Source organism: Dryobates pubescens, chromosome 29 (assembly GCF_014839835.1).
Source record: "Dryobates pubescens isolate bDryPub1 chromosome 29, bDryPub1.pri, whole genome shotgun sequence".
NCBI classification, from domain to species: Eukaryota; Metazoa; Chordata; class Aves; order Piciformes; family Picidae; genus Dryobates; species Dryobates pubescens.
The window spans coordinates 2,346,714-2,370,430 of record NC_071640.1 but is presented as its reverse complement, the minus strand read 5'-3'; the positions used below and the strand labels follow the sequence as shown (position 1 = coordinate 2,370,430).

General features: G+C 58.3%; 1 protein-coding gene across 2 annotated transcripts; it reads left to right on the top strand.

Annotated features, from left to right (window-relative positions):
* On the top strand, nt 1-23,433 carry FAM163B (family with sequence similarity 163 member B). 2 transcript variants are annotated; one of them, XM_054174493.1, is made up of 3 exons: nt 1-156; nt 22,162-22,277; nt 22,995-23,433. In XM_054174493.1, exons 2-3 carry the CDS (start codon nt 22,185-22,187, stop codon nt 23,382-23,384), a joined length of 483 nt encoding a protein of 160 aa, XP_054030468.1. In that variant the 5' UTR covers nt 1-156; nt 22,162-22,184; the 3' UTR covers nt 23,385-23,433. The 2 variants fall into 2 exon arrangements, with proteins under 2 accessions (XP_054030468.1, XP_054030469.1); XM_054174494.1 differs by lacking the exon at nt 1-156 and adding an exon at nt 2,301-2,417.
* Nucleotides 23,434-23,717: the final 284 nt, after the last annotated feature.

Here is a 23,717-nt window from a genome sequence, read left to right as displayed (position 1 = left end):
TTTTTAATTAATTATTTGGGTTTAATTACTCATTTATTGGTGTGGGGTTTGCTTTTTAACCCGCCGCGGTTGTTCGGCATTGATGCTCTCCGAGCTGGAGGCTTGGGGAGACACCGTCCTCACCTGGGAGCTCCAGCACGATTCCCCAGTTTGAAGGTAAGTAGAGATGGGGGAGACCCTCCCCCCCCCCCATCTCTGTGCAGCCCCCCTGCACCCCCCTGGCTTTGCTCGGGCTCCTTCTCATCCTTTGCAGCGCTGGGGGCTTCCGCCCCCTCCCCCCCCCCCCCCTATTTACTTCTCTCCCATCCCATCCCCATCCCGGTGAATCCTAAACTGCGTTTAGCCAGCGGCAGGATTCTGCTCCCCCCCCCCCCTTCCTCCCTTGCATCCCAAGGGAATGCCGGCGAGGAAAGGAGCAGGCAGAGGACAGCCCCGGCTGGGAGAGTTGAGGCTGGGAAGGGATTTGGAGGAAGGAAGCAGAAGGAAGAGGGACATGGAGAACGGCACAGCATCCTCGGGGCGGCGGGGGGAGGAGGTGGTCAAGTCCCAGCACCTTAGATCAGGGCGGAAAACACTGGGATGATCCGGGCTTGGTTTTCCTTGGTCCTGCAGCAGCTTTAGTTCCAAAGCCGTGCCTGTGAAGGAGGGCATGAAAGCATCGTGCAGGGAGGGGGTGGGAAGGCTGCCCCCAGCCCGTGCCCTTGCCTGTGTGCGTGGGTTGGGTCGTGCCCTGCTCAGCCCTGGGAACAGTTCGTCCTCTTTAGAATCAAAGAACTGCTGAGGTAGGAAGAGAGCTCTGAGCGCGGGGCTGAAACTGCCTTCTTGTTGTTACCTGTGTGGACATCTCCCCTGGAGCCATGCCTCTAGGACAAAGGTTTGCTCCTGCCTCATGTGCTGACCCCAAAGGACACGAGAACCCTCCCTCCCTTCCCCCATTCCATCCAGGCGAGTTCGCAGCCCCCCAGCCCCAGCTTGGGCAGCAAACCAGCCTCACACACCACGACGCGATGGTGATGGAGAGGAGCCAGCGGGGAGCACAAGGAAGGTGCTGGCACAGCTCTCTGTGGGTTGGTTTGGTCCCTGTTTGGGTAGAGCAGCCGTGGAGCTCGGTGCTCTCAGAAGCCCAGGGATGTTGTTCAGTACGTGTGGGCTCAGGGCCGGGGAAGGGGGGGAGCTGTGGGAGGGAGAGAGAAATCCCCCCAGGGGAGCTGGCTTTTTGGTTTCCCCACATCGACTTGGTTTTCAGACAGGAGTATTTATATTTGACATAACAGCTCACCAAACTTGGAAGGGAGTGGGGGTGTGCTCGTGCTCATTAAGGTAGACAGCTTCCTGACAGAATAAATTAAAGGTAAGGGAAGACTGCACTGTGAGGTTCAACAGATTGTCTGCTAGCCTAAAAGGAGCAAGTGAAATCATCCTTCCCCAAACCCTGGCTGGTGAAAGCTTCGTGCTTCCCTCCTGCACGGGGGGCGCCTGGCGTTTGAAGCAGTCCTGGAGTGATCTCAGAGCGCAGAGAGCGCTCCTGGGCGACCCCCTGGCAGCCCAAGCAGCCAGGAGGAGGGAGCTCCGCGAGTCCATTGCAGCTTGTCTGCACTGAGTAAGCGCCTCACTGAGAAGAGGAAATAGTTAGGAGGAAATAGGGACCATAAACAGCGCCTGAGCCGAGTGCCTGAACTCTTCCCCCCGCCCCGTATTTAGGTGCTTGCCCTGTTCTGACGCGGTGTGAGTAGTGGAAGGTTGGTTGCAACCCACTCTGGCTGCTTTTCATCCAGTCTGAAGCGAGCAGGAAGAGGCATTTAGTGCTGTCAGTGGGTGAAAAGATGTGTCAAAGCCCTTAAAAGACCTTGTGGCTGTAATTAAAAGTGTAACCTCCCTCCTCTGCGTGTCAGGCTTTCTGTGCAGAACCGTGACAGGAGCTCGCAGGCAGCCAGGCTGATGCTCAGCAGACACAAAGAACTTCAACCGCATCCCCCAGAGAGTGCTTGGTGTTGATTTCTCGGCCCTCAGCAGGTTGGCTCTCGCTGAGGAGCGATGTGGGGATGGGAAAGGGAGGTTTTGTTCCTGGCTGGTTTCTTGTCAGAGAGCACAGACCACAGGCAGAGGCAGGTCTTAAGTACCTGTGCACGGAGGAGTTGTAGAACATCACCAGCAGCCTGGTTGCTGGCTGGACCTCCGCTGTCTTCTCTCTGTTTTCCAGCAGAGCCTGGTAGATGATTCTGGCTGTCAGGTCTTCTCTTAATCCTCTTCCAATGTGACTGCAGCGCTCCCCAGACCCTCACGTAGGTGACAGGGGGGTCAAGCCTGAAGGGCTGGTTCCAGGAGCTTTGCAACCTAAGGAGAAGGTGTTGAGAAGTGGCTGAGTGGCAGAGGACCTGCTCACTGGGGTGGCATGGGCACCCAAGTCTTTCTGAAAGGTATTCCCACATCTAAAGCTGAAGAACATCTGCTGAGCTGAGCAGGTTGAGCTGAGCATCCCCTTTAGGATCCTCTCAGAGCGTTGCTGGGCACCAGATTCAAAGAGAGAGAGAGAGCTGCTTCTGGAAGGTGCCCAGAGAAGGTCAACGAGGCTGGGGAGGGGTCTGGAGCACAGCCCTGGGAAGAGAGGCTGAGGGAGCTGAGGTTGCTTAGCCTGGAGAAGAGGAGGCTCAGGGAAGACCTTCTTGCTCTCTACAACTACATGAAGGGAGGTTGTAGCCAGGCAGAGGTTGGTCTCTTCTCCCAGGCACCCAGCACCAGAACAAGAGGACACAGTCTCAAACTGCACCAGGGGAGGTTTAGGCTGGAGGTGAGGAAGAAATTCTTCCCAGCATGAGAGATTGGCCCTTGGAATGTGCTGCCCAGGGAGGTGGTGGAGTCCCCATCCCTGGAGGTGTTTAGAAAGAGCCTGGATGAGGCCCTTGGTGCCATGGTTGAGTTGATCAGATGGTGCTGGGTGATAGGTTGGACTTGATGATCTCTAAGGTCTTTTCCAACCTGATTAATCCTATCCTATCCTATCCTATCCTATCCTATCCTATCCTATCCTATCCTATCCTATCCTATCCTATCCTATCCATTCCCTCAAGCCTTTATGTGCAGCCCAGAGAGCTGAGCTGCATCCCCCTGCTGCAGAAGTCCCTTTGGGCACATCAGGATTTGTCCTCAGCGCCCGGCACGGGGGTCAGGGAGGAGGTTTTGCAGCTCTGAGTTCTTTGCTGAACCCAGGGCTTTATTTTCACTTGGCTGCAAGGAATGGGGATCACTGGGTGCTGTCTCCCTGGTGAGGTACCTGGCTGTCCTGTTGTCATGGATATGGATAAGGACATAGGCAGGGAAGAGGTGCTTGTGGCTGGCAGGGCTCCCGCAGCCACGGCTCCTGATGCAGCTGAGAACGTGGAAGAAGGGCAGGGAAGGGATGGAGGAGAGCTGGCAGGGGTTGGGGCTGAACTTGCAGCTCCTTCCACTCTGATTTACACTTCTTCCCATCTTGTTGTCTCCTTCCCATCTTGCTGTCTCCTTCCCTCCTCATCATCTGATTTATTACAGCAGGCAGCACTGGTTTGCCCTGTCAGGAGGTGTTAGGTAGTAGGTTGGACTTGATGATCTCTGAGGTCTTTTCCAACCTGCTTGATTCTATTCTCTGATTTTGCCTGAGAAAAGAGCATCCATCCCAGCACTGCAGATGGGCAGGGGCCTGACAAATCGGTTGGGTGATGGACTCTGACCTCTCTTCAGGTCACAGCTGAGGCCAACCCAGTCAAGGCTGGGACCTCAGGAGCCTGCGAGCCCTGCAGTCCCCATGAGAGCAGCCCTGGGCAGAGGTCAGCTTGGAAGGGTTGGAGAACAGAATTAAAAGTCATAGTAATGTTTCAAAACATCCTTGAGAGCTCCCTGGAAAGCTTAACAGCAGCCATGGCCCAGTAACAGCAGCAGAGGGCAGGAGGAGGACCTGCCTCCTGGGGGTGCAAAGGTGCCTGTGTGGAAGGGGGAGGAGAGCAGAGCTGATTCAGGCTAAAATCACAATGTCAGCGATTTTGCCCCATCCTGCACGGCCCAGAGGACAGATTCCTCACTGGAGCTGGAGGTGCAGAAGTGTAAGCTGCAGCCAGGGAAACTGTTGGGTGCTGGCATCTCCCTCCACATACACTGGTGGTCCTCTTGGCAGGCTGTGGAGTGGGGACAAGAGATGAGCCAGGAGCTGGCAGAGTTTTGTTTACTCTCTCTCTGCAGACAGAGATAAAGCAGGGCACCCACAGCAGCTTGCCCAGGAGCACAATGGCCAGCTGGGCTTGGAAGCTCTCCAGAAAAGGAGGTTCCACAACCTCTGGGCAGCCTGCTGCGGGCCTCCAGCACCCTCACACCAAAGAACTTGCTCCTCCTGTTCAGGTGGAACCTCCTGGGTTCCAGTTTGTGCCCAGTGCCCCTTGTCCTGTCCCTGGGCACCACTGAGAAGTGTCTGGCTGCATCCTCTTGGCCCCCAGTCTTTATCTCTTGTTGAGTATTGCTCAGATCTCCTCTGGGGCTGCTCTTCTCCAGGCTCTCAGCCCCAGGTCTCTCAGCCTTTGCTCCTCACAGAGCTGTTCCAGGCCCCTCAGCATCTTTGTAACCTTCTCTGGACTCTCTCTAGCCCATTCCTGTCTCTCTTGAGGTGGAGAGCCCAGAGCTGGATGCAGTGGCTTCACCAGGGCAGAACAGAGCTGGAGAAGAACTTCCCTTGACCTGCTGGTCATCTGCCCCAACCTGCCCCCAGTGCAGGTTGTGGGGGGTCCCATCACAGTGACCTGCTGGCCACACTTTTCCTAGTGCACCCAAGAGGGCAGCTCAGCTCCTCTTGGTTTCTCTCCCCACTCTCAGCTGCAGGACAGAAGCCACCCAGGGTGACACACCACCCAGCAGGGCAGTGGGTGAGCTTGCCAAGCTTTGCTTGACAGCAATCAGAGAGTCACAGAACTGTCAGGGTTGGAAGGAACCTCAAGATCAGCCAGTTCCAACCCCCCTGCCATGGCCAGGGACACCTCACACTACAGCAGGTTGCTCACAGCCACCTCCAGCCTGGCTGCAAACACCTCCAGGCATGAGGCTGCCACCACCTCCCTGGGCAGCCTGTGCCAGGCTCTCACCACCCTCCTGGGGAACAACTTCTTCCTCACAGCCAATCTCAATCTCCCCATTTCTAGTTTTGCTCCATCCCCCCCAGTCCTATCCCTCCCTGACCCCCTCAAAAGTCCCTCCCCAGCTTTCTTGGAGCCCCCTGCAGATCCTGGGAGGCCACAATTAGGTCTCCTCAGAGCCTTCTCCTCTCCAGCCTGCACAACCCCAACCCCCTCAGTCTGTCCTCAGAGCAGAGCACCTCCAGCCCTCTGCTCCTCCTCGTGGCCCTTCTCTGGACACCTTCCAGCACCTCCAGATCCTTCTTGTAATAGGGGCTCCAGAACTGGCTGCAGCACTCCAGGTGGGGTCTGAGCAGAGCAGAGCAGAGGGGGAGAACCAGCTCCTTAGCTGCCGCTGGTCCCTGCCCCGGAGCCACGGGGCTCCTGCGCGGGGCTCCTGCGTGGGGCTGAGCGGGAGGTGCAGGTCGCTCTGCCGCGCTGGGAAGCAGTCTCTTTGCCCCACAGCTTTGATCAGCCAGACAGAAGCTTGTCACATTCCCTCTGCAACAGCCTCTGACATTAGCCAAGCAATTCGCCCTTGGTGGGTTTCCCGAAATAGTCGGACCTAGAGTAGACCCCGGGTGGCCTCTGGGTGCATTTAGCGAGGCGCTGGGAAGCGTTCAGTCAACAAGGCAGGGGCTATTGTTCAAAGGTCGTTAAAGAAGGCTCCTCCTGACTTAGCTGCCCATGCGGTGGGGAGGGAAAAACCAACCCTTAATGGCACTGCGCTAATTGCCTTTTTCTGAGGGAGGTTTTAGAGGCACCAGAAAGAGCTCAGGGATGTTCAGCCAGGAGAAGAGAAGGCTGCAGGGAGACCTTAGAGCTGCGTTGCAGAATCTGAAGGGGACCTGCAGGATGGCTGGGGAGGGACTGTTGAAAAGGGCTTGTAAGGATAGGACAAGGGGCAGTGGTTGGCAGCTGGAGCAGGGGAGATTTAGGTTGGACAGCAGGAGGAGGTTCTGCACTGGGAGGGTGGTGAGAGCCTAGGGCAGGCTGCCCAGGGATGTTTTTGAGGCCCCATCCCTGGAGATATTCAGGATCAGACTTGGCATGGCCTTGAGCAGCCTGAGCTAGGTGGAGGTGTCCCTGCTGACTGCAGGGGGAGTTGGGCAAGATGACCTTCGAGGGTCCCTCCCAGCCCCACGCAGTGTGTGACTCTGTCAACCCAAAAGCAAGTCTCAGCCCATCCTCTCCAGGCCAAGGACCTGAGCCAGCCTAAAAACCGGAGTTCTGCTCTTTACTTCAATGCAGCCTGGGACAAAGGTGGGCAGTGTGCCTCTGGCTGTGCAAAGAACAGACTGGGGGGCACGGATGGGGGGGTGGGGGTGTGAGGGGGTGTAGAGGAGACCACCAGCAGTTCGGCAGCAAAAAAGGCCCCAACCAAACAGAAAAGGCTCAGCTGAGTATAAAAGGGCAGCAGGCTTCACATTCAGCGGCGAGGGCAAGAGAAAGAGCCCTCCCCGAGGCGCTGCACAGAAAATCAGATGTCATTAGTGGATAAAGCCACCGCCTCTGAGCACCTGGGAGGGGGGTGGGAGGCTCTGCAGGGGGGGTGGGAGGGCTCGCAAAGGCTGCTCGGCGAGGTCGCTGCAGGAGACACGCTGCAGCCCACGCCTGCATTCATCCTGTCCCCATTCCGTTGAGAGCCTCCTTAGAGTAATGAAAGCAAGAGGAGAGGGAAGGGAGCTTTCGGCAGGCGGCAAGCGCCAGCCCGCAGCCCCTTCCCTCACCTGGTGGCAAGGATGCTGCCGGCACGGGGCGGGAGGCTCACGGCAGCCTCACCGCTCTCCCTGCCCAGAAATCACTCCTGGCTTCTTACCTTGGCCCCGGGGCGCACAGAATTAATTCTCACAGTTCATTTCACGCTCCCCAGAGAGCCGTGAGGGGAGGCAATCGAGTGGCAGGCTCCTGCGGCTTGCTGCTTTCAGTTTTGCCACCGATCTCCTCCGAGAGGGAGGAGGATGTGCGAGGGAAGCAAGCTCCAGGGGTGCCTGTGCTGGCCTGGAACCACCAGAGTGGGGACCTGTCCCATCCTGGGTCCTGGTTCCAGCCCTCCCCTGCAGAATAATTGTGGTGGTCAGAAACCAAGCAGATGTGGCACTCTGGGACGTGGTCTAACGGCCACAGAGGTGTTGGGGAGAAGGCTGGACCTGAATGAGTCTACGATTCTATCATCTGCTGCTGCCATGAGGCTCTGTCAGGGCTGCAGAGGAGCCCTGGTAGTGGGTGCTGGAGCTCCCAGAGCTGTTTAGGGCTGTTCTGAGTTCCTCTGAGCTCCTTGGGGTTGTTCTGAGCTGTTCAGGGCTGTTCTAGAGCTCCTCAGAGCTCCTCAGGGCTGTTCTAGAGCTCCTCAGGGCTGTTCTAGAGCTGTTCAGGGCTGTTCCAAGCCCCCACCCCCAGCCTGCTGCTGCTCCCCGTCTGCTTTCTCCCTTCTCCAGCCCTGGCTTAGTCCATGAGAGCTCAGCTACCAAACCCTGGGTGGTAACACAGCCATCAGAAGCTGCCAGCCTGAACAAGAGGCTTTGGTGACAAACCTTTATGGTGAGGTTTTGTTGGGGGCTTTTGTTTTGCTCTGTTTTCCTTTCAGTTGCCACTAAACTCCAGCTTAGGCTCTTCCAAGGCTGCACTGCTTGGCCTCTCCTGGGCAGGGGATAAAGGAGATGATCTTCTTGCTAGGTGGGGGGATGAAGCCCTCCACACTGCCCAGCTTTGGGTCTGGCTTTGAGGCCATGCTGTGGCTTTTCTCCAGCTACAAGTTCATCACAGCTCTGAGCCACAAAAGCTCATAAGCTCATTACCCTGGGGGGATTGCCAGTGGGGGCTGCACCACACAGCTGGGATTTCCTTCCTGATGGAGGAAAAGTCTTTCTGTGGGGGTCTCATTGCTTTCCCCCTGTGTGAAAGTGCTCTCTTGTTCCTCAGCTGCCTGAAAAACCAGGCAGGACCCATCCCTGGAGGTGTTTGCAGCCAGGCTGGAGGTGGCTGTGAGCAACCTGCTGTAGTGTGAGGTGTCCCTGGCCATGGCAGGGGGGCTGGAGCTGGCTGAGCCTTGAGGTCCCTTCCAACCCTGACTGTTCTGTGGTTCTGTAATGAACCAAAGTGGCCTCCTGCAGCACTGTCTGTAGCTGCCTGTCCCATCAGTCACAGCCAGGCTGTGCCTCTAGTCACTGGGAGTTTTGGGGGCTGCTTGAGGTTAAAGAGGAGAACACAGCAGCATTAATGGAAGTGGCTGCTGGAGGGAAGCTAAATACCTGGTTACTGGGGGATGTGGCTGCTTTGGGACCCTCTGGGGCCATCCACAGCCTTGTGGTGGATTCAGAAGCTGTCGTCTCCCTCGACCTCTCCCCAGCTGGGGTCACTGGGCATCAAAACCGGCTCAAGATCCAAAGGCTCTTTAAATGGGCACTGATCACAACAGAGAGATGCCTTGGACCTTGTTGTCCAGGGGCTCCATGGAGGCAGGTGTGTGCTGTGATGATGCAGGAGCGTGCTGGGAGGCAGAGGAGCGCACAGGCAAGTGCCAGACGAGTCCCCAGAGCGGCTGTGCTGCGGGGTGAGAATCACAGCTCTGCTCCAGCTCCACTCACAGACACCAACCACATCCTGGGAGAGCAGCAGCTCCCCTGCAAACAGCTCTGCTCAGCCCCAGGATTCCACCTTCACTGCCTTGTTTGCCTCTTCTTTTTATTTCCCCTACAGTGTTTCTGGAGGTGAGCAGCAGGGACCAGCCCAGCACAGGGCTGCTCCCATCCTGGGAGGTGTTGAAGGCCAGGCTGGATGTGGCTCTGAGCAACCTGATCTGGTGTGAGGTGTCCCTGCCCTTGGCAGGGGGGTTGGAACTGGATGGTCCTTGAGGTCCTTTCCAGTTCTGTGGTTCCATGCTGTCCTGAAGCCCACCTTTAGCTCCCCCATTTAAGCAGAGCCTGGTGCTTGGGCTTTGCCTTGTGGCTTCCACCTGGATTCCCTTTGCTCTCAGCGTGGATTTGCTTCTGTGGAGCTTCCTGCCTGAGCTTTGGCAAACCATTAGCTCTCTCCTGGCACAGGTTGCCCAGGGAGGTTGTGGATGCTCCCTCTGTGTTCAAGGCCAGGTTGGATGAGGGCTTGAGCAGCCTGGGCTGGTGGGAGGTGTCCCTGCCTATGGCTTGCTGTGGCTCGGGCAGGAGCTCCCAGGGTGTTTGGCACCTCGGGGACAGAGAGTCACAGAGTCATGGAATCATAGAGTCATAGAATTATAGAATCAACCAGGTTGGAAAAGACCTCAGAGATCATCAAGTCCAGCCTATAAACCCCCTTGTGCCTAAGGCTGGGCTGGGAGAAGTGCTGGAGGTGCCAGGCCCTGCAGAGCAGGGGAGTGGGACAGGCTGAGCTGCAGCTGGAATTTCACCTCAGGAGCTGCAGCATCTTCCCAGCTCCTTCCTCCTTGTCTAGCTGATTGGATGGGGCTGGGTGATGGGTTGGACTGGATGATCTTGAAGGTCTCTTCCAAGCTGCTTGATTCTGTGATGCAGTCTGGCTGCATGAGCAGGATGAGCGCAGCTGGAGAGGTCTGGTGATATCATAGAATCACAGAACCAGCAACCAGGTTGGAAAAGACCTCAGAGATCATCCAGTCCAACCTATCACCTAATGCCTAACACCTCTGGGGCTGCTCCTCTCCAGGCTCAGCAGCCCCAGGGCAGTGCCAATGCCCCTGCCAGCAGACCAAGACATCACCACTTGGACGCTCCTCTTGCCCTCAGCTCCCTTGGCTCTGGACAAAGCACCTTGGAGAGGGCTGGGAAGAGTCTCAGCAAGGACTTGTGGGGCTGCCAGCAGCTGCCAGAGCTCCAGCCACACTGACCCCCCCTCCAGGCTGGGGAATAACTCCTCTGTGGTGGCCCAGCAGCCCGAGGCAAGGCAAGAGGAGGTGCTGCAAGGGAAGCAAGAGACCTTTCTCGATGCTGAGGCTGTCGATGGCTCTGTGCATCCCCTCTGGCCAGCCCTGCGACCTCCCACGGGCAGGCAGAGCCTCCTGGGATGAAGGCAAGCACAAGGTGTGTGCAATTAGAGAGCTGCAGCTTGCCTTTGCTGAGCTGCACCAGTTTAGCCCTGCTGTCTCCTCAGGAGCTATTCCTGGCTCCCAGAGCAGCTCGTGGGAGCAGGTCCAGCCCACGGGAAGTGGGCTTTGGGTGGTTGCACAGATTTTCTGCCTTGTGGTGCTGCCATCACAGCTTTGCTTTTGTTGTCTTTCCCCCCCCCAAAGTAAACCAACAGAGGTTATAGAAAACATAAGGGGAGGGGGGGTTGGAATGGGTTTTGATAAGGGCTGGTAGGGATAGGCTGAGGGGGAATGGATTGGAAGTGGAAGAGGGGGAGACTGAGGCTGGAGATGAGGAAGAGATTCTTTACAGGGAGGGTGGGGAGGCACTGGCACAGGTTGCCCAGGGAGGCTGTGGATGCTACATCCCTGGAGGTGCTCCAGGCCAGGTTGGATGAGGCCTGGAGCAAGCTGGGCTGGTGGGAGGTGTCCCTGCCCACGGCAGGGGGGTTGGAATTGGGTGAGCTTTGGTGTCCCTTCCACCCCAACCCATTCCAGGCTTCTGTGATTGCTGAGGAACCAAGCACAAACCCCCCCCAGGATTTCCAACAAGGAGCAGGGATGGAGAAGCCTTGGAGGAGGCAGAAGAGCTGCTGTGTGTGTTGTGATTGCTAACCTGGCCACGTAGCCCCCAGCATCACCATTTCAGCCCAGCCCTCAGGAAACCAACCAGCAGCAGCAGCAGCAAAGCCTCCTGTGAAGGCAGCAGGGGTTCCTGGGCTGCCCTGTGCTGCCTGCCCTCTCTGCAGGGTGGTTTAGGAAACAGCTCTGTGGTTTGGGACAGGGGTGAATGCATTCCCAGCTCCCAGGGGAGCCCTGTGCCCTGCTTTACCTTGCAAAGGGCCTCTCCTGCATGCAGAGCTCCGTGCTGAGCTGGGGTGGGCTCTGCTCTGCTCACCACAGGGCAGGGGAGGTGCAGGTCTGGGCTGGGCAGGGTTTAAACGTCTCTGAAGCAGGTTTCTGTGTGCTTTACCTCGGAGGCTGGCTGTTACTGAGGTGCTTGTTGTGGTCCCACAGCATCAGGGTGGTGTCCAGCAATCAGTGTAGGTGCAGTGAGAGGTTTTGTTACCAGCCCCTCGAGGGAGGTTGGTTTCTTCTCCCTTGGAACAAGTGACAGAGCAAGAGGAGGTGGCCTCGAGCTGCACCAGGGGAGGTTCAGGCTGCACATAAGGGCTGCCAGGCATTGGAACAGGCTGCCCAGGGAGGTGGTGGAGTCTCCATCCCTGGAGGTGCTCAAAAGTCATGGAGATGTGGTGCTTGGGGGTATGGCTTGGAGCTGGGCTTGGCAGAGTTAATGGCTGGAGCTGATGATCTTGGAGGTCTTTTCTAAGCTAAATCATTCTGGTTCTGTGGTTCATCCCAGCTGCTCTGGGGCAGAAAGGGGAGGTTAGCAGGCTGACCAGTTCAAGTGGATGACCAGTTCAAGTGAATGACCAATACAAGTGGATAAACCACCTGCCCCCAGTGAGCTCAAGCAAACCCTCAAGCAAAGGGAGCTCACCCTGCAGGTGGAGAAAGGTGAAATTCAGCTGGGAGGGAGGGTGGAGTGGGGCAGCACTGGGTTGTGACTCTCCTCCTGCTTTCCAGGATGGATGGAGACCTTTCTGCATGCACATCCTTAGAGGCTGATCTGATCTGAACCTCCCAGGGCTGCTGCACAGCCCAGCCCATGGCAAGTGCAGGTCTTGGTGGTGCCTTGCTCCATCCACCTTCACTGAGGGCAAGGAAGGGCTCAGAGAGATGTTCAGGGGTGCTGCAGGGGGCTGGTTTGAGGCTTGGCTTCCACAGAGAAGATTCCTGGCATTTTCCATGAACCTTCTGAGATCCTTTGAGGTGCTGCAAGTCAGGGATCACTTCAAGCAGGCAGGCAGAAAGCCTGCTGCAGGGACAAGGAGCTGGATCTTCTGAGATCCTTTGGGGTGCTGCAAGCCAGGGATCATTCCAAGCAGGCAGGCAGAAAGCCTGCTGCAGGGACAAGGAGCTGGATCTTCTGAGATCCTTTGGGGTGCTGCAAGCCAGGGATCACTCCAAGCAGGCAGGCAGAAAGCCTGCTGCAGGGACAAGGAGCTGGAGCATGAAGCATGCAAGCATCAAACACCAGCAGAAGCTGCACCCCTCCAGCCTCTCCTGCCTCAGTTTCCCCTGCTGGCAGTGGCACTGCTTTGGCTCCTGAAGGTGGGAGAGTCAATCATGGGGGGAGCAGGAGGATCTCAAGGGCTTCTCCAGCTCCCAGGGCTTGGGTGGCCCAGGTGCTGAGGCCAGGGCCAGAAGATCCATCACAGGGGCTTGGATGGCTGCAAGCTGCTGGCCCTGGGAGCAGCAGCACAGGGAAGCCCTCATGGTTTGCAGCAGAGCACTCTGCCTGAAGGCTTTGCTCACTTCCCTTTCTTTTCCTAGCTGCTGGTTTTCAGCTGACTTCCACCAACTGCTTTATCTTTCCCACTTTTTTGGGGTGTGGTGGGTTGGGGTTTGGGTTGGGTTGGCTTTGTGTTTAGTTTGGTGGTTGGGTTGGATTCTGATTTGGGTTGGTGTTTGTGTTAGGCTGGGTTTTGATTTGGGGTGGTTTGATTTGGTGGTTGGGTTGGGCTTTGATTGGGTTTGGCTTGGTTTGGTGGTTGGGTTGAGCTGGGTTTTGATTTGGGTTGGTGGTTGGGTTGGGTTGGGTTTGGTTTGGGTTTTGGTCTGGGTTTTGGTTTGGTGTTGGGGTTTGGTCTGGGTTTTGGTCTGGGTTTGGGTTTGGTGTTGGGGTTTGGTCTGGGTTTTGGTCTGGGTTTGGGTTTAGTGTTGGGTTTTTGGTTGGTTTGGGCCTTAGTCTGGTTTTGGTCTGGGTTTGGTGTTGAGTTTTAGTCTGGGTTTGGTGTTGGGTTTGGTGTTGGGTTTTGGTCTGGGTTTGGGTTTGGTTTGGGTTTTTGGTTGGTGTTGGGTTTTGGTCTGGATTTGGTGTTGGGTTTGGGTCTGGGTTTTGGTCTGGGTTTGGGTTTGGTTTGGGTTTTTGGTTGGTGTTGGGTTTGGGTCTGGATTTGGTGTTGGGTTTGGGTCTGGGTTTGGGTTTGGTTTGGGTTTTTGGTTGGTGTTGGGTTTTGGTCTGGATTTGGTGTTGGGTTTGGGTCTGGGTTTGGGTTTGGTTTGGGTTTTTGGTTGGTGTTGGGTTTTGGTCTGGATTTGGTGTTGGGTTTGGGTATGGGTTTTGGTCTGGGTTTGGGTTTGGTTTGGGTTTTTGGTTGGTGTTAGGTTTGGTGTTGGGTTTTGGTCTGGGTTTGGGTTTGGTTTGGGTTTTTGGTTGGTGTTGGGTTTTGGTCTGGATTTGGTGTTGGGTTTGGGTATGGGTTTTGGTCTGGGTTTGGGTTTGGTTTGGGTTTTTGGTTGGTGTTGGGTTTGGGTCTGGATTTGGTGTTGGGTTTGGGTCTGGGTTTTGGTCTGGGTTTGGGTTTGGTTTGGGTTTTTGGTTGGTGTTGGGTTTGGGTCTGGATTTGGTGTTGGGTTTGGGTCTGGGTTTGGGTTTGGTTTGGGTTTTTGGTTGGTGTTGGGTTTGGGTCTGGATTTGGTGTTGGGTTTGGGTCTGGGTTTGGGTTTGGTTTGGGTTTTTGGTTGGTGTTGGGTTTTGGTCTGGATTTGGTGTTGGGTTTGGGTATGGGTTTTGGTCTGGGTTTGGGTTTGGTTTGGGTTTTTGGTTGGTGTTGGGTTTGGTGTTGGGTTTTGGTCTGGGTTTGGGTTTGGTTTGGGTTTTTGGTTGGTGTTGGGTTTTGGTCTGGATTTGGTGTTGGGTTTGGGTATGGGTTTTGGTCTGGGTTTGGGTTTGGTTTGGGTTTTTGGTTGGTGTTGGGTTTGGGTCTGGATTTGGTGTTGGGTTTGGGTCTGGGTTTGGGTTTGGTTTGGGTTTTTGGTTGGTGTTGGGTTTGGGTCTGGATTTGGTGTTGGGTTTGGGTCTGGGTTTGGGTTTGGTTTGGGTTTTTGGTTGGTGTTGGGTTTTTGTGTTGGGTTTTGGGGTTGGGTTTGGGTTGGGTTTGGGTTTTGTTTTCCTCTGAGTTAAATCTTTCCCTCCCTCAGCTCCCAGGAAAAGCTGTAGCAGAATTAAGGTGAGGTAAAAAAAGAGAGAGAGAGAGGACAAAAAAGGGGAAAGCACTGGAAGTGGTTCAGAGAGAGCTGCCAAGAAGCTGGAAATTCCCCTCCCAGCCAGCCTGTCTGAATTCCCCTGCTGCAGCAAATGATAAATCCTCATTAAAAAGGATAACATAAGGAGATTTTGCTGCCTGGAGGGAAACTTGTGGGCACAAGGCACGAGGAAGTCCATCTCCCTCCTGCTGCAAACACCTCTGCCCTTCCCTGTGAGCTGTGCTGCTGGCACCAGCCTGGCACCAACGGCATTGGCGTTGCCCAAGGGGTGGGTGGGAAGCTCCTAACGGCCTCAGGTCCCATGGGCAGCTAAAGTCTCTGCAGATCCACTGCTTGTGCCAGCTCCCCACACAGCATTCCAGCATGGAAGGGTTGGAAGAGACCTCTGGAGAGCATCCAGGCCCACCCAGGGGCACCCACAGCAGCTTGCCCAGGAGCACAATGGCCAGGGGGGGTTGGAAGCAGAGGAGCAGCAAGGACCCAGGGAGTCAGTGTGCCCAGAGGAGCAGCAAGGACCCAGGGAGTCAGTGTGCCAAGGGCAGAGGAGCAGCATGGACCCAGGGAGTCAGTGTGCCAAGGGCAGAGGAGCAGCATGGACCCAGGGAGTCAGTGTGCCAAGGGCAGAGGAGCAGCAAGGACCCAGGGAGTCAGTGTGCCAAGGGCAGAGGAGCAGCAAGGACCCAGGGAGTCAGTGTGCCAAGGGCAGAGGAGCAGCAAGGACCCAGGGAGTCAGTGTGCCAAGGGCAGAGGAGCAGCATGGACCCAGGGAGTCAGTGTGCCCAGAGGAGCAGGGACTGATGAGGAATGAGCAGGCTGCCTGAAGAACTGGAGCCCAGGAGGTGGTGTGTGACACTAGAAGGGACAATGTGGGGCTGCTGGAGGTGGCAGCAGCCACCCACTGGCAGCTGGGGGGTCAAGGACAGAGGGGTGCTGGCCCCCCTCCCACTCCTTGCAGTGGCTGGCTGGAGGAGAGGGGTCCCTGGAGCTGCTGCATTTGATGAGCACCAAGGAGCTGGATCTCCCTGCTGCCTCCAGCACTGCCTGGCTCCAGGAGTGCTCAGCAAATGAGGACAGAGTCCTGCAGCTCACAAAGACTTTAATCTGCCAGGGATCTTCCTGTCCCACGGAGCCCTGCTCACAGCTCCTGCAAATGCAAAGCTCTTGGATTTGCCGCTTGCTGGAAACCTACCCTGGATGTCTCCTTCCTTCCTTCCTTCCCCAGCCCCGGGTCGATGGCTCCTCTGCATCCCGGGATCGATGGCTCCTCTGCATCCCGGGACAGCTGCAGGGCCACCAGAGCAGGGCTGGGGGCAGGGGTGGGGGTGGGAGGAGGCTGCAGCTGCTCCCAGCTCAGTGCTGACCCAGTGCCTGGCCCTAGGGGAGGCCACCTCAGCCTGGAAGTGTGCTGCTGCTGGAGAGATTTCAAGCACACCCTTTAAAAGCAGAGCCTTACCCATCCCAGGCTTCAGTTTCATACAATCCCAGCCTGGTTTGGCTTGGAGGGACCTTCAGAGCTCATCTAGACCCCCTGCAGCCAGCAGGGACATCTGCAGCTGGAGCAGGCTGCTCAGAGCCCCAGACAACCTGAGCTGGGATGGTTCCAGGGATGGGGGTCCCAGAGGGACCTGTCCAGCCTGCAGAACTGCCCTGCTAGGAGATGGCTGTAGCTGGCTGTGCTAAGAGTGTGGCCAGCAGGCTGAGGGAGGTTCTCCTCTGCTCTGCCCTGGTGAGGAGTGGAGGACTGGGTCCAGTTCTGAGCTCCCCAACTCAAGAGAGGCAGGGGACTGCTGGGGAGAGGCCAGAGGAGGCTGTGAAGCTGCTGAGGGGCCTGGAGCAGCTCTGAGAGGAGGAAAGGCTGAGAGCCCTGGGGCTGAGAGCCCTGGGGCTGAGAGCCTGCAGAAGAGCAGCCCCAGAGGGGATCAGTGCTCAGCAAGAGCTAGAGGGTGGGGGGCAAGAGGATGCAGCCAGGCTCTGCTCAGTGGTGCCCAGAGGCAGGACCAGGGGCACTGGGCACAAACTGGAACCCAGGAGGTTCCACCTGAACAGGAGAAAGTTCTTTGGTGTGAGGCTGCTGGAGGCCTGCAGCAGGCTGCCCAGAGAGGCTGTGGAGTCTCCTTGCCTGCAGAGCTTCCAACGCCCCCTGGCCATTGTGCTCCTGGGCAAGCTGCTGGGGGTGCCCTGCTGGAGCAGGGGGTTGGACTGGGTGATGCCCAGAGGTCCCTTCCCACCCCCTCCTCTCTGTGATGCTGTGAAGCAGGCACTGAGCCCCCCCTGCTCCCCTGCCCCAGCCCCCCCCTGGTCAAGCCTGGCTGCAAACCAGCTCAGCCCCCAGGCCAGGAGAGCTGCTGTCAGGGGGGAGAGAGAGCAAGCAGCCCAAGTGCTGCAGGCCTTCTGCTTCAAGTGGTTTCCATATGGCAAGCCCTGTTCCCAGCCTGTGCTGCTGGCAGCCACCCTGTCCTCTGGCTCCAGCAGTGTGGAGCCTCCTGCTGGCACCCTGCCTGGCTCTTCCTAGCAGCCCAGCTCTGATTCATTGACTGGGTAGGGTTACAGGAACCTGGGGGGGAGGGGGGGAATGCAGAAAGGAGGCTCTAAAAACCTGTGCCCATGGCACCTGGGGCTGTGCTTTAGTGCCCATGGCACCTGGGGATGGCACCTGGGGCTGTGCTTTAGTGCCCATGGCACCTGGGGCTGTGCTTTAGTGCCCATGGCACCTGGGGCTGTGCTTTAGTGCCCATGGCACCTGGGGCTGTGCTTTAGTGGCCATGGTGGTGCTGGGTTGGTGGCTGGGTGACCTTAGAGGGCTTTTTCCCGCCTTGATGATGCTGTGAATGGTTCTGTGACCCTGTTTGCCACCAAACTGGGTTGGGATTCTCACTCAGCTGCTGCTTTGCCACCCCCCAGGCTGCTGGCTGGGGAGTGGCTGTCCTTCAAACCTCTGCTCCCCAGGCTTTCCCTGTGTGACACTTGGATGGCCCTGAGGGGAACAGGGGAGTGCAAGCCAGGCTCACCCCAAAGCTTTGCAGCATCAAATGCTCAGATCCAGCCTCCTCTGCCCCAGCCAGCTGATTGCAGAGTGATTCCTCATTGCTCTGGGCCAAGGTCTTGGGGCCCAGGTGCTGCCTGCAGCCAGCTCTGGGGTGGGAAGCAGCAGCAGGACCCAGGAGCTTGGGGCAGTGACAGCTCAGCCAGCATCACTTGTGCCCTGCTGCTTCCCTGCCTCTCCTCTGCCTGTCTTGGTCAGGAGCACCAGCATCAGGGTTTGTGGTGCACAGACAAGCTGGGGAATGGCCTCATTTGCCAGCCAGGGCAAAACCCAGGAAGCTTTCATCAGCTCTCATCAGCTCCACAGCTGCTCAGCTCCCACTTCCCCTGCAGGACTTCATCTGCCCGACCTGAACATCCTCCCCACTGAGGCTTCCCCCCTTGGGTCTCCTCCCCAGAGTGCCCCGACAGGCTGACCCCCCCCCAGCCATCTCATGATGCTTGGAGGAGCATCAGCCTCGGGGAGGGGCTGGGGGGAGCTGCTCAGGGTCATTCCCCTCCTCTCCAGAGGCCCCTCCCCGGGGCAGGACACCCACGTGGAAGCCTCTTGGCCCAGCGCACAGCGCGGCCAGGGCAGAGCCAGGGCCAAGCAGGATGATGTTACTCCAGGACACAGTGCTGGCCTCCTCTGCTCCCAGGGAAGGGTGGGGTGAGGATTTCTTTGCCTCCTTGGGTTTGTTTTTCCTCTCCTTTCCCCATCTTGGCCCTTTGGAAGCAGAGGGCAGAGCTGCTCCTGCTCCCTTCCACGAGGGAGAGGGCAGCAGGAAGGCTGAGCTGAGGGCCAGAGGTGCCAGGGAGAAGGTTGCCAGGTGTGTGTCTGTGGGGTGCTGGCTGTGGGTTTCATCCTGTGCCTTTGTTCTGCTGGGATCCAGGCTCCTGATGCTCCAGGGCTGTGTTACCAGGCGTGGGCAGTGTGGCAGCCCTCCTGTCAGTGCTGCCAGGGGCTGCTTCGTTCCCTGCTTGGTGCCTTCGTTCCTCTGGAGTCAGGTCAGTGAGGGCAGCTCCGGGCTGCCTCCTTAAACGAGGGCTGTGCTGCTGCTGGGTGCAGAGGAGGCAGGTCCCAGGGCTGCTGAGGGACGAAGGTAGCACTGCAGGAGGGCAGACCACAGGCTACAGCTCTTCAGGGGTTGGCCACAGGCTCCTTGTGCAGGCTCCAGGGGGTTCAGCATCCCCTGCAGGTGGAGCTTGCCATGCCAGCACTTTCAGCTGCTGCCAGCTGCAGGGTGGCTGATGCCCAGGGGGTGGGAGCTGGGGTGGGACTGGATGGGACAGGTGGCAACCCCACTCCTTTAAAGGTCTGCCCTGAAGGTTCCTCAGCAGGAGGAAGGCTGCTGGAGGCCTGGAGCAGGCTGCCCAGGGAGGTTGTGGAGTCTCCCTCTCTGGATCTGACCTGCCCTGGGTGACCCTGCCCTGGCAGGGGCTTGGGCTGGGTGATCTCCAGAGGTTCCTCCCAGCTGCTGGGATCCTATGCTTGTGCTTAACACCTGCAGACCCTGGGGGCCGCCCTGGCTGGGCACCGGAGGGGCTCTTAAAGGCACCTCGGGGCGGGCTCCTCGGCAGAGCCCAGGTGTCCTTCTCTCACAGCTTCAGCAGGCAGGGTCAGGCCAGCCCCCAGGAGCCAGCCACGGCTGCAGCACCGCAGCCCTGGTGCCTGGAGCTCAGCGTCTGGGAGCCTTGGTTGGCTGTGGGCTGGAACCTTCCGAGGAGCTGAGCTCAGGCCCCCGCCGGCTGCTCCGGAGCTGCCTCCCACGCAGCCATCCCCAGGGGCTCTGCCTGCACAGCCAGCAGCTCTGAGCTGCTCCAGGAGTGAGCTGCAGCTGGCAGCAGCCTCTCCCTGCCCTGGGCACCCTCCACTGGCCAAGGGTCACGGTCAGCATGCTGGGGTGGGGTGACCTGGGATGAGCTCTCACCCCCTCCTTCTCCTCTCTGCATGGTCTGAGTGCACTTCTGTGCTGTCTCTTCCTCTGTGGTTCATCAGAGGCTTCCCTCAGTCCCTCTCCAGGCTTTGTGTTGGGCTGCAGGTGCTGGGAAGGTCCACTGGACCCTCCTGGCAGTGCCCAGTTGGGGCTGAAGATGCTGGGAAGGTCCATTGGACCCTCCTGGCAGTGCCCAAGTGGGGCTGAAGATGCTGGGAAGGTCCATTGCACCCTCCTGGCAGTGCCCAAGGGGGGCTGAAGATGCTGGGAAGGTCCATTGGACCCTCCTGGCAGTGCCCAAGCGGGGCTGAAGATGCTGGGAAGCTCCTGCAGGAGCAGCCTGTCACCAGGAGGCAGGGAAGTGTCTTGGCCTTGCTTGCTTTCTGCACAGGGACAGCCCAGCAGGGTGCTGGGCAAGGCCTTGCACCCAAGCCCCCCTGTGCCTGCAGCACTGTGGCAGCTCCCAGTGGTGCCCAAGAGGCAGCATCCCCCTGTGAGCCCCCAGCCCTGGGCACCACTTTCCTACAGGGAAGTTCTCCTGGGCTGGGAGCAAACAGCCTGGGGGGGAAGGGGGTTTACCATCCCTCTGCTGTCTGCCAGAGCTGGGGGCTGGGTTGGGATGGGGCAGAGGGGCTGGGGAGGGGCTTCAGACATCCTGGGGAGCTGAAGGAGCCAAGAGACCATCTGCTGGGGCCCCATCTCTTGATGCCTGCGTTGCTGTCAGCAGGGCTCCTGCACATCCTCCCCAAGCCCAGAGCAGAGCTGCACAGCACTGCCTTTCACCAGGATAGTTGTTACTAAGTGTATGAAGCTGGGAGCCTGTGGAGCATGAAATTAGGACCAAATGTAACCAAAAAAAGAATGAAAAGGAAGAAAGAAAAGGTCTAGACAGGAATTGTTCTGCTCCTGGGCCTCCACATGCTCTGCTCTCCTCCCCCCTGGGCACACTGGAGAGCTTTTTGAGGCTTCCAGGTACTCAGCTTTGAGTGTGGTGTGCTGGGAGGGAGAGGCAAAGGGGCTTGCTCTGGAGGCAGTGGTGGCTGTGATGCCACAGCTGGCTGAGCACAGCTGGACAGAAGCTGTGGCTCTGTGTGACCCTCGTTTGTCCCCCTGGGGCTGGTGGCTGCCTAATTAATTGGGGAGGAAGTGAGGAGCTCCCCTCCCCTGCCTGCCAGAGCCCTGCCTGCCAGAGCCCTGCCTGCCAGAGCCCAGCCTGCCAGGGCCCAGCCTGCCAGAGCCCAGCCTGCCAGAGCCCTGCCTGCCAGAGCCCTGCCTGCCAGGGCCCAGCCTGCCAGAGCCCAGCCTGCCAGAGCCCTGCCTGCCAGAGCCCTGCCTGCCAGAGCCCAGCCTGCCAGGGCCCAGCCTGCCAGGGCCCAGCCTGCCAGAGCCCTGCCTGCCAGAGCCCAGCCTGCCAGAGCCCTGCCTGCCAGAGCCCAGCCTGCCACCCTTCCCCTGACAATCAGAGACTCATTAAGGTTGGAAAAGACCTTTAAGCTCACCCAGTCCAACCATCAACCCAACCCCACCATGGCCACTAAACCCTGACCCCAAGTGCCCTGGCCACAGGGTTCTTGGGCACCTCCAGGGCTGGGGCCTCCACCACCTCCCTGGGCAGCCTGTGCCAGCCCCTGAGCACTCCTGCAGCATAGAAATTGTTCCTCATGTCCAACCTAACCCTCCCCTGGTGCCAGCTCAGGGCTGTTTGCTCCTGTCCTCTCGCTTGCTACCTGGGAGAAGAGACCCAGCCTCCTCCAGCCTCCTTTCAGGGAGGTGTGGAGAGTGAGAAGGTCTCCCCAGGGGCTCCTCTTCTCCAGACTGAACGACCCCAGCTGCTCCTCACAAGCTCTGATCTCCCCCTTGGGCTGGCAAGGAGCTTGCTGAGATGCTGATCCTCTCTGATGGGTGCAGTGCCTGCCCCCAGGAGGCTGTGGGGCTGAGCCTGGCCACCTCAGACGCTACCCTGGCAGCACAGTGATTACAGGTGGCACCAGCAAAGGACCCATGGCTGGGCACTTCCAGCCAGCTCTGCCCCACCACTGCAGGCACCCACAGCACCCAGCGCAACCCAAGCTCTGCAGTGAGTTCTTCCTTCCCCCTTTAAAGAGGAACCAAAGTTTCTCAAGCAGTAATGAACTCTTTTTTTCCCCCCCTGCAGATCCTTGCCCTGTGTTCCTCTCTACCCCTGGAACTCCTCAGAGCATTTTGCCCAAGGAATGGGAGCAGGATTTGGCCCTTGCCATAGAGGATCCTTCCCTCCTGGCACACTGGTGGAATAGAATGGAATAGGGTAGGGTAAGGTAGGATAGAATAGGCTAGGCTAGGCTAGGCTAGGCTAGACTAGGCTAGGCTAGGCTAGGCTAGGATAGGATAGGATAGACCAGGTTGGAAGAGACCTTTGAGATCATCAAGTCCAACCTATCACCCAACACCATCTGATCAACTCAGCCATGGCACCAAGGGCCTCATCCAGGCTCTTCCTAAACACCTCCAGGGGTGGTGACTCCACCACCTCCACAGCACATCCCCATGGCCAATCTCTCTTGCTGGGAAGAATTTCTTTCTCACTTCCAGCCTAAACCTCCCCTGGCACAGCTTGAGACTGTGTCCTCTTGTTCTGGTGCTGCTTGCTTGGGAGAAGAGACCAACCCCCTCCTGGCTACAACCTCCCTTCATGTAGTTGTAGAGAGCAAGAAGGTCTCCCCTGAGCCTCCTCTTCTGCAGGCTAAGCAACCCCAGCTCCCTCAGCCTCTCCTCCCAGGGCTGTGCTCCAGACCCCTCCCCAGCTTTGTTGCCCTTCTCTGGACCCCTTCCAGCACCTCAACATCCTTCCTAAGCTGTCATCAGCCCAGCTGCAGCAGTAACTCTGTGCTCCCCCTTCCAGGCTGTTAATGGAGAGGAGGGCGGATGACAGCCGGGACCGTGGTCATCACAGGTGGAATATTAGCAACTGTCATTTTGCTTTGTATCATCGCTGTCCTCTGCTACTGTAGGCTCCAGGTAAGCCTGGGCTTGGGCTTCAGCCTGCAGGAGAGACCTCAGAGCCTGCCAGTGTCTAAAGGGGTTGCAGGAGAGCTGGGGAGGGATTTTACCCAAGGGTAGGAATAGCATGAGGGGGGATGGATTGAAGCTGGAAGAGAGGAGATTAAGGATGGAGGAAGAAATTCTTGGGAGTGAGGGTGGGGAGACACTGGCACAGGTTGCCCAGGGAGGCTGTGGATGTCCCCTCCCTGGAGGTGTTCAAGGCCAGGCTGGATGAGGTCTTAAGCAAGCTGGGCTGGTGGAAAAGATCCCTGCCCATGGCAGGGGAGTTGGAAGTGGAAGACTCTAAAGTCCTTTCCCACCCAAACCGTTCTATGAGCTGTAGCCCCAAAGGGTGTTGCAGTGGGGGAAGGGAGCCCCCAGGCATCCTGCTGTCCCCTGCCTGCCGTTCCCCGGGGCTGGGATTCGAGGAGCTGCCCCTTGGAGGCAGGGTGGGCTGGGATGCCCTTGGGATGCCAGCTGAGCCCTGGGGCCATCCCATTCCACAGAGCCGCGGATTGACAGATTCACAGAATGGGTTTGGGGCTGGGAAGGACCTCAAGGACCATCCAGTCCCAACCCCTCTGCCACGGGCAGGGACACCTCCCACCAGCCCCAGCTTGCTCAGGACCTCATCCCGGCTGCAGGGAGGGAGCATCCACAACTTCCCTTCCCGTTTCCCTTTTCCTGTCGCAGTACTACTGCTGCAAGAAGGACGAGTCCGAGGAGGATGAGGAGGAGCCCGACTTCGCCGTGCACTCCCACATCCCCCCGCTGCACTGCAACCGCAACGTAGTGCTGACCAATGGCCCTTCCCTCTACGCCTCCTCCCCCTTCGGCAAGAGAGCCTCGCAGAGCCGGCCCAGCTGCCCCAGCTGTACCCCCTACGAGCCGCCCACCTTCTTCCTGCAGGAGCCCCCCGAGGAGCTGCACAACGGGGGGGACAGGGTGAGCTACAAGGCGGTGAGCCAGGAGGACCTGGAGCTGCCGGTGAGCGTGGGGAACCTGCAGGCTCTGAACCCCAACCGGCTCTCGGCCATGCGCGAAGCCTTCTCCCGCTCCCGCAGCATCAGCACCGATGTGTGAGGCTCGGCCGGCCCGCGGCGCCGCCTCGCCCCCCAGCCCTGCCCCTGCTGCTGCCGCCTGGGGGGCGGTTAGCAGGCAGCAGGACTCTCGCCGAGCCCTTCCGTCGGGCTCCAAAGGCCAACCCCCGGCCGGAGGTTATCCCCGCGGGCTGCAGGTAGGGATGAGGTCGATGGCAACAGAAAAGGGCAGCAAAAGAGCAGCCCCGGGCAGAGGAGCAGAGGGGAGGATGGCTGCAGCTGGGACATGAGGGGCTTTGGGGACTTTGTTTTTCTTCCCCTAGCTGCATTTTTTTCCCTGCCCTTTTCTAAAGTGGGTTTTGATATTGTGAGTCCT